The sequence below is a fragment of the Berghia stephanieae genome, chromosome 12, assembly GCF_034508935.2.
Source record: "Berghia stephanieae isolate SIO BIC M18660-M18661 chromosome 12, UCSD_Bste_1.3, whole genome shotgun sequence".
In the NCBI taxonomy this organism is placed as follows: domain Eukaryota; kingdom Metazoa; phylum Mollusca; class Gastropoda; order Nudibranchia; family Aeolidiidae; genus Berghia; species Berghia stephanieae.
Genome location: NC_088371.1, coordinates 36,664,786 through 36,682,611, shown reverse-complemented (window position 1 = coordinate 36,682,611; position 17,826 = coordinate 36,664,786). Strand labels below are relative to the sequence as shown.

At 33.6% G+C, this 17,826-nt stretch overlaps 1 protein-coding gene across 1 annotated transcript in view; it reads left to right on the top strand.

The window, feature by feature from the left end:
• The window catches only part of LOC144957718 (tetratricopeptide repeat protein 21B-like), a gene marked incomplete in the record, with an annotated part of 41,726 nt that extends 24,276 nt beyond the window's left edge, over positions 1–17,450 (top strand). Inside the window, 8 exon segments of the mRNA XM_078889101.1 lie at positions 2,080–2,346; positions 3,612–3,837; positions 6,646–6,796; positions 8,648–8,812; positions 9,912–9,990; positions 12,721–13,020; positions 15,304–15,481; positions 16,139–17,450. Coding sequence (XP_078745227.1) covers positions 2,080–2,346; positions 3,612–3,837; positions 6,646–6,796; positions 8,648–8,812; positions 9,912–9,990; positions 12,721–13,020; positions 15,304–15,481; positions 16,139–16,284 — 1,512 coding nt within the window.
• Positions 17,451–17,826: the final 376 nt, after the last annotated feature.

The following is a 17,826-nucleotide window of genomic DNA, read 5'->3' as shown; positions in this document are numbered from 1 at the left end:
GTAAATTTTTACAAAACATGTTGATATATTATTTATATTGTATTGATTGTAGTCATAACTCAATGATGATGCTCTACTTGTAATAAGAATATATTTGTAAATATTGGAATTTTGAGTAAATTTTTACAAAACATGTTGATATATTATTTATATTGTATTGATTGTAGTCATAACTCAATGATGATGCTCTACTTGTAATAAGAATATATTTGTAAATATTGGAATTTTGAGTAAATTTTTACAAAACATGTTGATATATTATTTATATTGTATTGATTGTAGTCATAACTCAAGGATGATGCTCTACTTGTAATAAGAATATATTTGTAAATATTGGAATTTTGAGTAAATTTTTACAAAACATGTTGATATATTATTTATATTGTATTGATTGTAGTCATAACTCAATGATGATGCTCTACTTGTAATAAGAATATATTTGTAAATATTGGAATTTTGAGTAAATTTTTACAAAACATGTTGATATATTATTTATATTGTATTGATTGTAGTCATAACTCAATGATGATGCTCTACATGTAATAAGAATATATTTGTAAATATTGGAATTTTGAGTAAATTTTTACAAAACATGTTGATATATTATTTATATTGTATTGATTGTAGTCATAACTCAATGATGATGCTCTACTTGTAATAAGAATATATTTGTAAATATTGGAATTTTGAGTAAATTTTTACAAAACATGTTGATATATTATTTATATTGTATTGATTGTAGTCATAACTCAATGATGATGCTCTACTTGTAATAAGAATATATTTGTAAATATTGGAATTTTGAGTAAATTTTTACAAAACATGTTGATATATTATTTATATTGTATTGATTGTAGTCATAACTCAATGATGATGCTCTACTTGTAATAAGAATATATTGTAAATATTGGAATTTTGAGTAAATTTTTACAAAACATGTTGATATATTATTTATATTGTATTGATTGTAGTCATAACTCAATGATGATGCTCTACTTGTAATAAGAATATATTTGTAAATATTGGAATTTTGAGTAAATTTTTTACAAAACATGTTGATAAATATTAATTTTATAATTGTATTGATTGTAGTCATAACTCAATGATGATGCTCTACTTGTAATAAGAATATATTTGTAAATATTGGAATTTTGAGTAAATTTTTACAGAACATGTTGATATATTATTTATATTGTATTGATTGTAGTCATAACTCAATGATGATGCTCTACTTGTAATAAGAATATATTTGTAAATATTGGAATTTTGAGTAAATTTTTACAAAACATGTTGATATATTATTTATATTGTATTGATTGTAGTCATAACTCAAGGATGATGCTCTACTTGTAATAAGAATATATTTGTAAATATTGGAATTTTGAGTAAATTTTTACAAAACATGTTGATATATTATTTATATTGTATTGATTGTAGTCATAACTCAATGATGATGCTCTACTTGTAATAAGAATATATTTGTAAATATTGGAATTTTGAGCATTCGTATATTTGACTCTCTAAATGTTAGTAATGTTAGATAGAAATTATATTAAAAATGATCATCATCATCATAGGAAGTCGGAAGAAGAAAAAGAAGTCGAAGAACAAGAGAGAATTTAAAAAAGAGAATTAGATAGGGGAGAGGTAGAGAGAATAATATTTATATGATATATCTATTTTTTAAAAATCTATTCGTTATCGTTATCGTGCAATGTCACGCTAGGTGAAACTCAATGGCAACCTATCACATTCATGGACAATAAATAGTTGTTTTTTTGTGTTTATTATTATTATTATTATTATTTTTATTATTATTATTATTATTATTATTATTATTATTTATTATTATTATTATTATTATTATTATTATTATTAATAGTATTATTATTATTATTATTATTATTATTATATTATTATTATTATTATTATTATTATTATTTATTATTATTATTATTATTTATTATTATTATTTATTATATTATTATTATTATTATTAGTAGTAGTAGTAGTATTATTATTATCACTATTATTATTAATATCATCCTCTTTACCTTTTCTTCTCTATCTCTTTCACAGGATGGACAAGACCTGGAAACCCTGATGGAACACACCAAATACTTGATGCTCTTGTCCAAAGTCTACAGTCGCACCGACAGGATGGAAGACTCACAGAACACATTGCAGCGCGCCCACGACATGCAGGCACGAGTCTTGAAACGCGTTCAGGTGGAACAGCCTGACGCGGTCCATGAACAAAAGGAACTGGCGGCCAATATTTGTTCGCAACTGGCCGAGCAGGCAACTGGTCGAAGGGATACGGATCTTGCTATCAAGTATTACAAGGTATGGTTCGAGTCCTTTAGAACTCTTAAGGTCCATGGAGTAGGAAATTTTATTCCAATTTCTATAGCGTTAAATAGTGAATAGAAATTGCTTGCTACTCTTTTGATTGGAGTATTGAAAATTACTCTCAACAAGATCTTACCAGCTACCAAATCATCAATAATGATAATTGTAACTATAATAATAGTGATAATGATAATCACAATAATAATAATAATAATAATAATATAACAATAATTATAATAATACTTATAATAATAATAATAATGATAATAAAAATAATAATAATAATAATAATAATAATAATAATAATAATATAACAATAATTATAATAATACTTATAATAATAATAATAATGATAATAAAAATAATAATAATAAATAATAATAATAATAATAATAATAATAATAATAATAATAATAATAATAATAATAATAATAATAATAATAATAATAATAATAATAATAACTATAATAATAATAATAATAATAATAATAATAATAATAATAATGATAATAATAATAATAATAATAATAATAATAATAATAATAATAATAATAATAATAATAAGAAGAAGAAGAAGAAGAAGAAGAAGAAGAAGAAGAAGAAGAAGAATAATGATAATAATAATAATAGTAAAAATGAAAATAATATTGTTCATGCACATTTGTTAAGCATAACTTATCCCACTATATAAATATAACTCTGGCCCCGTAACAGCATTCCTCTTTTTCTCAACACTCTGTCCTCTAGTGGTTTTCAGGCTGCCTCTTTTTCTCTTCTCCATATTGGCCCCAGAGGGCATGATTCGTCTGAATCCTAAGCAAATCAAATATTTGTGCCATAAGGCCCACTAAGCAGGATGTTATTGCATTAAGGCTATGTGTATTACATTGTGCGGCTATGTGGTCTAGTGGTATGACACTCGCTTTCGAGCTTTCAGATCTGAAGGTCCTGGGTTCGATCCTCACTTGGCGCGTAGTTGAGTCCTTGGAAAGGGCTCTTTACTCACATTCTCTCACCGTTCTCATGTGTAAAATGAGTACCTGGCCATTAAGCTTGTCTGAAAAAAATTGTACTATCGCTGAAGAGGCGTCTTGTCTCGTCCTACATGTTAAGCGTTGCTGTTGGCCAGGGACCCTTTGTAAAGCACTTTTGAGCATATTTAGTGGATTTTGCACTATATAAAAAAGCTCTTTTGTCTTCTTTTTTGTTTTTTTGGTAACATGAAAAAATAAAATTCTGGACCTCTTTTATTCCAAAAGGATGCTCTGGTGTACAGTGAGAACGACAGCAAGCGTATGTTGGATCTGGCAGGTCTACACTTGATGGCAGAGGATCTGGACGCCTGTCAACATCAGCTGATGACCCTGTTGAAAAACGACAATGACAACGACCAGGCTACCATTATGCTGGCCGACCTCATGTTCCGACGTAACGAGTACGACTCTGCCATGTACCACTTCCACCAGTTGTTAAAATCTAAATCAGGTGATTTTTAAAAAATCCTAAACGTATCTTTAATACATTCTTCGTGTGTCTTTGATACAACGTAAATGTGGTATTGATACATCTTAAATTTAACTTTGATACAATCAAAATGTGTCGTTGATACAACCTTAATGTGTTTGATATATCATACATATGCCTTTGGTACACCCTAAATGTGTCTTTGATACAACTTAAATGTGTCTTTGATACAACCTAAATGTGTAATTGATACATCTTAAATTTAACTTTGATACAATCAAAATGTGTCGTTGATACAACCTTGATGTGTTTAATATATCATACATATATGCCTTTGGTACACCCTAAATGTGTCTTTGATACAACCTAAATGTGTAATTGATACATCTTAAATTTAACTTTGATACAATCAAAATGTGTCGTTGATACAACCTTGATGTGTTTAATATATCATACATATATGCCTTTGGTAACCCTAAATGTGTCTTTGATACAACCTAAATGTGTAATTGATACATCTTAAGTTTAACTTTGATACAATCAAAATGTGTCGTTGATACAACCTTGATGTGTTTAATATATCATACATATATGCCTTTGGTACACCCTAAATGTGTCTTTGATACAACCTAAATGTGTAATTGATACATCTTAAATTTAACTTTGATACAATCAAAATGTGTCGTTGATACAACCTTGATGTGTTTAATATATCATACATATATGCCTTTGGTACACCCTAAATGTGTCTTTGATACAACCTAAATGTGTAATTGATACATCTTAAATTTAACTTTGATACAATCAAAATGTGTCGTTGATACAACCTTGATGTGTTTAATATATCATACATATATGCCTTTGGTACACCCTAAATGTGTCTTTGATACAACCTAAATGTGTAATTGATACATCTTAAATTTAACTTTGATACAATCAAAATGTGTCGTTGATACAACCTTGATGTGTTTAATATATCATACATATATGCCTTTGGTACACCCTAAATGTGTCTTTGATACAACCTAAATGTGTAATTGATACATCTTAAATTTAACTTTGATACAATCAAAATGTGTCGTTGATACAACCTTAATGTGTTTAATATATCATACATATATGCCTTTGGTACACCCTAAATGTGTCTTTGATACAACCTTAATGTGTTTAATATATCATACATATGCCTTTGGTACACCCTAAATGTGTCTTTGATACAACCTAAATGTGTAATTGATACATCTTAAATTTAACTTTGATACAATCAAAATGTGTCGTTGATACAACCTTGATGTGTTTAATATATCATACATATATGCCTTTGGTACACCCTAAATGTGTCTTTGATACAACCTTAATGTGTTTAATATATCATACATATGCCTTTGGTACACCCTAAATGTGTCTTTGATACAACCTTAATGTGTTTAATATATCATACATATGCCTTTGGTACACCCTAAATGTGTCTTTGATACAACCTAAATGTGTAATTGATACATCTTAAATTTAACTTTGATACAATCAAAATGTGTCGTTGATACAACCTTGATGTGTTTAATATATCATACATATATGCCTTTGGTACACCCTAAATGTGTCTTTGATACAACCTTAATGTGTTTAATATATCATACATATATGCCTTTGGTACAACCTAAATGTGTCTTTGATACATCCTAATTTGTCTTTGATTCAACCTTATTGTGCCTTTGATACAAAAGTTTCTGGTCGAAGGATGCAAAACATGTTTACATTTGTAGCTTTGTTTGTTCTCTCATATTCTTCAGAGGAAGAGATATAAGAAGAAATTATAACAATAGATAGTTCGAAGATGACGCCACTCAGGTCTTTGTTATTTTTTTTTGCCATCCGCGTTTATGAGTAATGCTCACTGAACTGTATTAACCAGACTATAAACGTTCATGGATACACATAGTTGTTGTGTGTTGGTCCGTTATATTTCCGGATGCCAATGTTATGAGCTTCTTAGCCAAGCGCATACTATCTATAAGAATTTTAGTCAAAGAGTATATGATCTGCTATGGCCTGTATGCACTTGACATTTGGAAACTTGAATCTTTTTTTTTGTTTTGTTTTTTTCACTTTTTTTTGAGTAAATCACATATGGGATTTTGCTCCTAAAACATTTTTCTTGTTTTACGTTTTTGGTTGTATTTTGGAGGGTTTCAATAGCTCAGTTGTTAGACCACTCACTTCACATGGAAAGAGGCCAAGATAGATTCGGAATGAAGTAGTGATTTTTTTTTTTCTGAACTCCTTCCCCTGTCTACCCAGCAATGATCAGGTGGCTGATTTTTTAATTGCTTTGTGATAGACGAGCATCCGATCCAAAAGGTAGCAAGAATTGCTATTTTTCATTTCACGCTATAGAAACCAGGATAAACTCCAGCTCCATGGATCTAATGACTTTGAAGGGCCACCTATGCTTGTATTTTTAATAATAATAATAATAATAATAATAATAATAATAATAATAATAATAATAATAATAATAATAATAATAATACTTTATTGCATCCCAAAAAGGAAATTTTTTGTACAGACGTGTTATAATTTACACATAAGATAAAATGACAATGGAAATAGGACGTATATATAAAAAAGGAGCAGCTCTATAACCAGAGCCGCGCTTTATAATATAAATAATTTCAACACTGTAAAATAGTTAAAACTGTCACTATAAATTGAAAATTGAAAAGATTGCAAAACAAATAAATTAATAAATCAATATTTACATTATGACTGTAGACTTCATGCAGCCTCCTTATTGCTCATTATGTTCATTATTGTCGTGTCTTGTCACAGATAACTTTGAGGCCCTGGCACGCCTTGTCGACCTGATGCGACGTGCAGGAAAATTGGAAGAAGTGCCAAAACTGTTGGAGACTGCTCAGTCTGCCTCTCCCAGGGCCAAGATGGAGGCTGGCTTTTCATATTGCAAGGGACTTTACGAGTGGTAAGAATCTGTCATTATACGTGTAATGACGGGTAATCAGAAGGTCTGAGGTTCGATCCCCAGTAGAGGTCTCGACTGATTTTTTGGGTTGATTTTTTTTTCTTGTATTTTTCTTTCTTGCTTTGTCTGGCACCTTTCATATACACTTGTTCAGATCTTTATATTACACCATTGCCTGCTCCTTAATTTCTTAATTTGACATTTCTTGACTTCCCACGTTTTCTTCCTCCTTAGGGATTCAATGAGAGAGAGCTTATAGTTTTATGTCGTTTGCAGGCTGGTTTTCTAAGTGTATGTCCTGAGTGGGGTTCCTGTGACCTACCATAGTGGGCAGGGAGGCATTTACTGTGTCTTCTATCCCCCTATATCTGTATTCCAACATGCTTTCTGTCTTTTTCTTGGGATGAGATTACTTTGTTTTGTCCTGGCCCTGGCCGGATACCATGGCTCGGAGAGAAACAGTCAAATGTATAGTTAGAGTTTTGGGAGATGATATTTTCTTTCTTGTAAACTATCTCTCTGTTATGCAATGTATTATGTTTTGTTTACATATATATGATTTGTAAACATTTGAGTGTATTCCTCTTAGCGGAGACCATGTGCTTGTGTCTGAATGAGACTTTTAGGTGATCTTAAACTAAGTACTTTGATAGTATGCTCTTGGAATCTACATCTGTTTCCTTTTTGAACCAATTCCCCGTTGTCTTACCTTTTCTTGGGTGCTTTAATTGTAATTCTGGAACATTTTACTATCCCATTTTCTTCCTTTTTACTGGCACTGATATGAAGTTTATGTGTTGCAAGTGCCGTAAGACTAAAACCCTTAAAAACAAAACAAAACATAAGTGTATAGCCTATCCATTCCCACTTTCTCTTATTGATTTGTATAACATACATTCATGTTTATAGGTTGTTGGTTGGCAGCTTCCCACAGATATTCATTCTGGATTTTATCCTTCCAATTCATACCCCCAAAATCACCCCTTAGACATTTATTGACAAACGTCTGTAATTTGTTAGTGATGCTTAAGGTTGGCCTCCCAAGTTTCTGATCAAAAAAAAAAAAAAGTTTGCCTTTAGAGCCATTAGACTCATGGAGCTGGAGTTTATCCCAGTTTCTATAGCACGAAATGGACAATAACAATTGCTTGTTACCCTTTAGATAGGACACTAATCTATCGCAAAGTACTTTCCACCAGATCTAACAGACCCAACTACTGCTGGGTGGACAGAGGGGGTGGGGAGGGGTCAGAAAAAATTCTCGACCGCAACCGGGATCGAACTTGGTCCCTTTTCGTGTGCAGCAATACATTGTGTCCAGTAATTCTTTTGTTAAAACAAACACTTAATAAAATAAAATAAAATAAAAATAAACACTTAATTATAATTCCTCAATGAAAGATTCCTGCATAGGCCTTTACTTAACAATGATATTTAAAAAATCTGAATCTGAATATTGGCGGGTGGTTGGATGGGAGCATCACCCTTGAATCATATACCTATGATGTTCGCATGGGTGTACGATCCGATAGTGATGTCGTTTCTTCTTCTCTTTACTAGCCTATCCTGCTTCTTTGGTTTGTGATTGTATTTTTGACAGGGGATATTTTTTTTCCTGTAAATCCTCTGCCTGTTTGTTCTTGGTTATTTATAATTTAGCTTATGATATCTTTAGGTTATGATTTTGATTTACATTTGTACTATTTTTGTTAGATTGCTTGTTTTTTTGTTTCAGCGGTCTCTCATATAACCTCAATTGTGTTGGAAGAGACCTAAAGCAACAAACAAACAAAAATCTGAATATTGATGAGATCTTCACTTACAAATAATATTTGTAATGATTTTGTACAGGTATTCAGGTAACCCAACCGATGCCTTGAAACACTTCAACAAAGCACGCAAAGATTCAGACTGGGGCAACAATGCCATCTACAACATGATTGAGATATGCTTGAATCCAGACAATGAGACGATAGGCGGGGAAGTCTTTGAGACGGTGGAAGGCGATAGTGGAAGGTAGTCAAACAAATGATTAAATTTATCACCTATTATTTGTGATCCAGGGGTCTTGATAGTCCACTCGCTTCACACTCAAAGAGATCACGGACATCTCCAAGTGAAGTGCGGCTATGTGGTCTTGTGGTATGACACTCGCTTTTGAATCGGAAGGTCCTGGGTTCGAGCCTCGCTCAGCGCATAGTTGAATCCTTGGAAAAGACGCTTTACTCACATTCTCTCACCATACTCAGGTGTAAAATGAGTACCTGGTCGTCAACAGTGTTGTCTCTGTCGGGAAAAAAATGTAATATCTCCTAACAGGCATTATGTCTCGTTCTTCATGTTACGTGTTGCGGTTGGTCAGGGACCCCTTGTTAAGTGCTTTGAGCACATATAGTGGATATTGCGCTATATAAAAGCTCTAGTTTTTTTAATGGAGATTTTGTTCTGACCCCCCTGTCCGTCCAGCAGTTATTGGTTAGTTGGGATAGTTGGATATAGTGGAATAGACAAAGGCTAGTAAGCAATTGCTATATTCCATTTAAGGCTGGAGTTACAGGAATTAACTCTGGCTCCCTGAGCCTTGTGACCCTGATGGTCTATTTGTGACCCACTGCCTCAAGTTGGTATGCTTTACTGGTGCTGATTTGACTATGGCCTAAATGTGTTGAAACATTTTACTGGTTTTTTTGTTATTGACTGAAGAAGGTATTTGAGCCTGAAGCATTCCGTTTTTGGTATTTTATCCTTTTTGTTTTTGTTTTTTTTAAAGCTGTTTAATTCATTTTTGTGCATTACTTTTTCACAGTCCACAGCTTTGAGCAGCTTAGTATTTACTCTATCCAAAGGGTAGCAGGCAATTGCCTTTTCAGTTTTAACAATTAAGAAATGGGGATAAATTACAGCTTAGTGAGATTTGAGATTTGCATCTGAAGAAAAGCTATTTATACGACAACTTTTTTTGTTGAATTTATTTTTTTAATGTGTTTTTTTGTTGGGGTTTTTTTTTTTTTTGGTTCTTTTTTGTTGTTGTTAATATGTAGTAAATTGATGTGATTTAGATTTTTTTTTTCTTTTGTTTGATTAAAAATTTAATTTCTTTATTTTCATGGTATAGAGTATCATCTGACAAGGACAAATCAGATAGTGAGCAAATGGCTGTGAGGACGGCTGAAAAACTGTTGAAAGAAGTCAAGGTAGGGTCTAAAACAAGGTGCACTGATTTAAATTGAGCTTTATATAGAGCAATATCCACTAAATGTGCTCAAAGCGCTTTACGAGGGGTCCCTGGTCAACAGCAACATTTAACATGCAGGACGGGACATGACGCCTGTTAGGCGATATTACAATTTTTCAGACAAAGACAAGGTTGTTTAACGGCCAGGTACTCATTTTACACCAGGGTACGGTGAGAGAATGTGAGTAAAGAGCCTTTTCCAAGGACTCAACTATGCGCCGAGCGCGAGGCTCGAACCCAGGACCTTCTGATCCGAAAGCGAGTGTCATACCACTAGACCACATAGCCGCACAAATTTACAAATTTGTCAGGAGCTCATCATACTCTCTATGCTTAACCCAAAGTGTTATGGGCTCATTGCTGTAATGTAAATACTCTCAAACCATCGTGTACATATTTACAAGTTTCATAACCCAAAGTGTTACAAGCTCATTGCTGTAATGAAAATACTCTCAAAGAAACGTGTACTTATTTGCAAGTTTTATAATCCAAAGTGTTATGGCCTTGTGAGTGAAGGCAAAGTGACTTGCTGAAGGCAAAACAGTTTGGTAGGTGGGAACTCAGACCCAGTACCTTTGGATAAACATAATTATTTATATGGTTATAAACAGCTCTTCTACTTGGTACCAATTAACATATCTGACCATTTCTACACCAGTTGCTTAAGTAAGTAGTCCTTCAAAGCCATTCGGCCCATGGAGCTGGAGTTTATCCTGGTTGCTATAGCGTGAAACGGATGATAGCAATTGCTTGCTACCCTTTGGAAAGTATGTTAGTTTATCGCAAAGTACTTTCAACCAGGTCTAAGAGACCCAGCTACCCATTCACTGCTGGGTAGACAGGGGGGGGGGGTCAGAAAAAAAATCTCAACTGCACCCAGGATCGATCTTGGTCCCTTTTGTGTGTGAAGCGAGTGCTCTACCAACTGAGCTATCAGGACCCCCCAGTTGATTAAGATACTGTACAAAATAGCAGCACTTATACACAACACTCTTTCCACATTTTAATTCCCACTATTCAGTGCAAATATCCTCGTCCAAATGAAAATTGCCAGTAACTTCTATCTCGTCCAAATGATAATTACCAGTAACTTCTATTTCGTCCAAATGATAATTGCCTGTAACTTCTATCTCGTCCAAATGATAATTGCCAGTAACTTCTGTTTAGTCCAAATGATAATTGCCTGTAACTTCTATCTCGTCCAAATGATAATTGCCAGTAACTTCTATCTCGTCCAAATGATAATTGCCTGTAACTTCTATCTCGTCCAAATGAAAATTGCCAGTAACTTCTATCTCGTCCAAATGATAATTACCAGTAACTTCTATTTCGTCCAAATGATAATTGCCTGTAACTTCTATCTCGTCCAAATGATAATTGCCAGTAACTTCTATCTCGTCCAAATGATAATTGCCTGTAACTTCTATCTCATCCAAATGATAATTACCAGTAACTTCTATCTCGTCCAAATGATAATTGCCTGTAACTTCTATCTCGTCCAAATGATAATTGCCAGTAACGTCTATCTCATCCAAATGATAATTGCCAGTAACTTCTATCTCGTCCAAATGATAATTACCAGTAACTTCTATCTCGTCCAAATGATAATTGTCTGTAACTTCTATCTTGTCCAAATGATAATTACCAGTAACTTCTATCTCGTCCAAATGATAATTGCCAGTAACTTCTATCTCGTCCAAATGATAATTGCCTGTAACTTCTATCTAGTCCAAATGATAATTGCCAGTAACTTCTATCTTGTCCAAATGATAATTGCCAGTAACTTCTATTTCGTCCAAATGATAATTGCCAGTAACTTCTATCTCGTCCAAATGATAATTGCCAGTAACTTCTATCTCGTCCACGGTGATTGATGGAGCTCACCCTGAATCATATACTATGATGTTGCATTGTTTCGATCCGATAGTGATGTCGTTCTTTCTCTCTTACTAGCATATCCTGCTTCTTTGTTTGTGATTTATTTTTGACAGGGGATATTTTTTTTTCTGATAATCTTCTGCCTGTTTGTTCTTGTTATATATAATTAGCTTATGATATCTTGGGTTATGATTTTGATTTACATTTGTAACTATTTTTGTTAGATTGCTTGTTTTTTTGTTTCAGCGGTCTCTCATATAACCTCAATTGTGTTGGAAGAGACCTAAAGCAACAAACAAAAAAAAATCTATCTCGTCCAAATGATAATTGCCTGTAACTTCTATCTCGTCCAAATGATAATTGCCAGTAACTTCTATCTCATCCAAATGATAATTGCCAGTAACTTCTATCTCGTCCAAATGATAATTGCCAGTAACTTCTATCTCGTCCAAATGATAATTGCCTGTAACTTCTATCTCGTCCAAATGATAATTGCCAGTAACTTCTATCTCGTCCAAATGATAATTGCCAGTAACTTCTATCTCGTTCAAATGATAATTGCCAGTAACTTCTATCTCGTCCAAATGATAATTGCCTGTAACTTCTATCTCGTCCAAATGATAATTGCCAGTAACTTCTATCTCGTCCAAATGATAATTGCCAGTAACTTCTATCTCATCCAAATGATAATTGCCAGTAACTTCTATCTCATCCAAATGATAATTGCCAGTAACTTCTATCTCATCCAAATGATAATTGCCAGTAACTTCTATCTCATCCAAATGAAAATTGCCAGTAACTTCTATCTCAGGTCAAACCTGGTGACACAAGGGCTTTCGTGCTCGAGAATATGGCCCTTATCGCCACCAAGCAGAAGCAGAACATCGAGAAAGCTATCAACAACTTCATGGAGATCTGCTCCGTGGAACCGACGGGTCAGCAGAGAGAGCACATCGGGGCTCTGTACGGCATGGCCACGGCCTACATGGTGCTGAAGCAGACCCCTCGGGCCCGAAACATGCTGAAGCGTTTATCGAAAGCTGCCTGGACCATCCAGGACGCAGAGGATTTGGAGAAGGGATGGCTGTTGTTGGCAGACATATTTGTTCAGGTAAGTACAGTGGGTGACCTGTCGTTTATACTCATGAAATCTGATTGTTATAAAGTTTCGTTCTGTTTTATATTGTATTATTTTGGTTTTTATTGGGTTTCAGTTTTTTTTTAAACGTCTTCCATTTTTTTTTGTTTTTTGGTGGTTTTTTTTGGTTAAAATTTCCCCCCAAATCAAACTTGGTTTTTCTGATGTGTATACAGCTAGAATTCAGCATTGTCCATACTTACCACCGCCGCCGATTTTTCACTGACAAAATTTGAGTTGTTTTACCAAATAACTAAGACCAAGAATACTGGGTAACGTAAATGTTGCTGCTCGAAGCTCGAAGAAATAAATAACAATGTGAAATTGAATGTAAGCTTCAATTTAATATACAAAAACAGATAATATGGCCATTTCGGTTTTCCCCTTTATCAACAAAACAGAATGAAAACACTACAGACAAATTCGTCTGTTTTGTTGATAAAGGGGAAACCCAAAATGTCCATACTATCTGTTTTCATATATTAAATTGAAGCTTACATTCAATTTCACATTGTTATTTACAAATAACTAAGTAAAGACATATAAAAGCATGACAAAACCAGTTGTGAATGGCCCTGAGCGGAAGTAAAAGTAAGGGCTGCTTTACTTTCCAACGTGATTTTGTCATGATTCGTAATTCATTATTTTATATGAAGCAATCAACTTCTCAAGCTGCGAATCACAGCTTATGTCCAAGATTTTTTAAGTTACATCAAACCCAAAATGTGGTTTATTTAGGTCAGGGAAAGCTTTGACGAATTTAGCATAATATTTGTGCAGCTACGTGGTCTTGTGGTATGACAATCGCCTTTGGATCGGAAGGTCCTGGGCAGTGCATAGTTGAGTCCTTGGAGAAGGCTCTTTACTCACATTCTCTCCCAGTACTCAAGTGTAAAATAAGTACCTGGCTATTTACAGCGTTGTCTCTGTTAGAAGAAATTGTAATATCTCCATACTGGCGTCAAGTCTCGTTATTCATATTATATGTTGCTGTTGGATAGGGACCCCTTGTACTGGGTGGGGTTCCTGACCTCCCATAGTGGGCAGGGAGGTACATACTGTGTCTTCTATCCCCATATATCTGTTTTCCAACATGCTTTCTGTCTTTGTCTTGGAATGAGATTACTTTAGTTTTGTCCTGGCCCTGGCCGGTGTCCTAGCTGGGAGGGAAACAGTCAAATGCATAGTTATTGTTTTGGGAGATGATATTTCTTTCCTTGTAAATCATCTCTCTGTTATGTATTATTATATTTGTTATTTTGAATGTATAATGTAAGCATTTGAATGTGTTCCTCTTTGTTGGATTTTGTGCTTGTGTCCGGATGAGACTTATAGGTGATCTCAAACTAAGTACTTTGACGGTGTGCTCTTGGAATCTACATCTGATCCCTATATGTTCCCAGTTCCCCTATGTCTTACTTTTTCTTGTGTGCTTTAATTGTAATTCTAGAACTTTTTACTATCCCATCTTCTTCCTTTTTACTGGTGCTGATATAACCTAAATGTGTTGTAAGCGCCGTAAAATCCTTAAAAACAAACACAAACGACCTCTTGTTGGCACTTTCAACATGTTTAGTGGATACTGCTATATATAAATGCTCGAGTTTGAATTAAAAAAAAAAAATTATGCCTTTTTCGCCACGACATCATAAGATATCGTCGCCTAGGCATTCCACGAAGGAATATAGATAACTCATCAAACAAGATGTCTGATGCCAACAGGAATCACCCATGTTGTCCAAAGTGTCCAAATTGGGGGTTAACAATCTTGCTCAAGGAAAAAAACGAAAGTGCCTGAAGCGAGGCTCGAACCCGGGCCATCCGGATCACAGAGCAATGCCTTAACCACTCGGCCACTTCGCCCCCGATGTAGATGCTCTAGTTTGAATACTTGAGCTTGAAAAAACTAAAAAAACTTGAGCTTTTATATAGCGCAATATCCACTAAACGTGCTCAAAACGCTTTACAAGGGGTCCCTGACCAACAGCAACACGTAACATGTAGAACGAGACATTACGCCTGTTAGGCGATATTACAATTTTTCGGACAGAGACAATGCTGTTAACGGCCAGGTACTCTTTTTACACCTGAGTACGGTGAGAGAATGTGAGTAAAGAGCCTTTTCCAAGGACTCAACTATGCGCCGAGCGAGGCTCGAACCCAGGACCTTCTGATCCGAAAGCGAGTGTCATACCACTAGACCACATAGCCGCACTTTTATTACTTTTATTAAACATTTTTTTTTGCTTTCACCAGTCTGGAAAGTACGACATGGCAGGGGAACTGCTCAAGAGATGTCTTCAGTTCAACAAGTCCTGCTGCAAGGCGTATGAATACAGTGGTTTCATTGCTGAAAAGGAACAAGCTTACAAAGACGCTGCCATCAGCTACGAAAATGCCTGGAAATATAGCAATAAACACAATCCTGTCATTGGTTAGTTTAATATACTTATTTTCTCTCTCTCTCTCTCTCTCTCTTTTTTTCTCTGTCTCTCTCACTCTCTCTTTTTTCTCCATCTCTCTCTCTCTCTCTCTTTTTTTTTCTCTCTCTCTCTATGGTTTTGTTTTGTTTTTTGATGCAAAGAATTTTGGTAATGGCATTTTAACTGACATTTTTTAAAGACTTTCATATCTGCTTTTTAAGGTCTTTTTATCGTCTTTTCTTTTTTTTTAATGAGGGAGGGTTTTTTTGTTGTGTATGTGTGTGTGTGTCTGTCTGACTGTGTGTTTTAGTTTTAATTTTCACATTTAAGAAATTGAAATTCCGTCTTTTTTTTATTGGTGTGGTTTATTTGTTTTTATCCCCTAAATAATTTACTTACTTTATGTTTTCATTTATTTATCTCTTAGTTTTTTCTTCTTTTTTTTTTTTTTGGTTGTAGTTGTAGATGATGATGATTTTTATTATTATTGTTGTAGTTATTATTATTATTATTATTATTATTATTATTATTATTATTATTATTATTATTATTATTATTATTATTATTATCATCATCATCATCATCATCATCATTATTATTATTATTACAATCATCATCATCATTATTATTGTTATAATTATTATCACCGTTTTATAATTCATCCACAGGTTACAAACTGGCCTTCAACTACATGAAAGCCCGCCGGTTTGTGGACGCCATTGACGTCTGCCATCACGTCCTCGCTTCACATCCAAACTACCCAAAAATCCGTAAAGACATACTAGAGAAAGCAAGGGCCAGCATCAGAATTTGATCTCTATCAACTTTGACCTTTGATCTTAAGACTCTTTCTGAATGCTGTAAAATGTGTGACCAATTGTTATTATAATTAACGAAACAAAACAGAATGTACAATTTCTATCAATGCCTGTTATTTTTAGAATTATTTAATTAAAGTTAAAAATTTAACAAAATAAAACTCCTTAAAGTGCTATTTTATTTTTTCTCGATGGGTGATGAATATATTTTCAGTTTTCTCACTGGACTAGATGTAAATGGGTTCTGATCTCAAATCAACATGAATTGTTCAACAAAAATATTCATAGTTATAATATTAATATACTATGTCTTGAATCTCAAAAAGTAAGCCTTGATTAGAGGCCATTGTACAAATTGGTTTGCATGAAATAGGATGAAACGTTTTATTACTTTAAGTATGATCATTTATATACCTAGTGCATTCACCTTGCTCAATGCGCTTCACAATGTTTCATTTATCCTCCCAGAAGGTCAAACGGAACCATAATTTTCATTTCATAACATACCAGTCACCCGTTAGGCGTCCTTTTTGTCCTCACACTCTTACAATGTCTTACAAGGTACTCATTTACACCCGAGTCGAGTGTGTGGGATAATGCATGTAAAGTGCCTGACCCAAGGACACAATAATGTTGGGATTAGAAATTTCCACGGTCACATCACCCATCCAGCTACTGACCACGCTTAACATTGCTTGACGTTTGTGACTAGATGAGACGGTAATTTGAGCCACCAAGCCACTCTGGGGCTACTTTATGATTATTTATTTGTTATTACAGTGAGGTGTATCCAGTTTCATGGCTAAAATTTATAATCCATAATGATAACATGTGATTCACTGCCTTTAAGTGGTTTTATGTCCTGGTGATTAGAATGCTGAAAAATGAATTTTTGATTTTAAAAATGGACTATTTCGGTTTAGGTTATGTTCTCATAAGGTCAACAATATGGGTCTTTTTTTTTTTTTTTTTGTAGTAATGAAACTGGGCAGCCAATGATTGTGTTTGCAAAACGTTAAAATTGTGATATTATTCCGTCCGTATTTTCCTAAATTTTTAAATATAATTGAATTTTTTATTATTTTTTTTATTTTTAAAAATATTGTTCAAATTTTATGAATGAAATAAATTGGGGTAAATCCTATCCATTTAAGTGATTGTATTTACGGTTTGCTTGTTTGTTTTTATAATGGCATTTTTTTTCTTTTTCATTTTTTTTGTTGTTGTTATTTTTGTTCTGGTTTTATATTCTACTTTTTGGGATGCACCAGTCAAGAATCAACATTCCAGTTGAATCTACCAGGTTTTTATGGTTGTTGGGTCTTCTTGCCATTACAATTACAGAACAACACAAAATCACCAAGGCTAAAAGATCAAATATTGAAAGAACACTCCTCAACGGACAAAAAAGTAAAGAAGAGCACACCTAACTAGAGCATTTATATAGCGCAATATCCACTAAACGTGTTCAAAGCGCATTACAAGAGGTCCTTGGCCAACAGCAACACTTAACATGTAGGACGGGACAAGACGCCTGT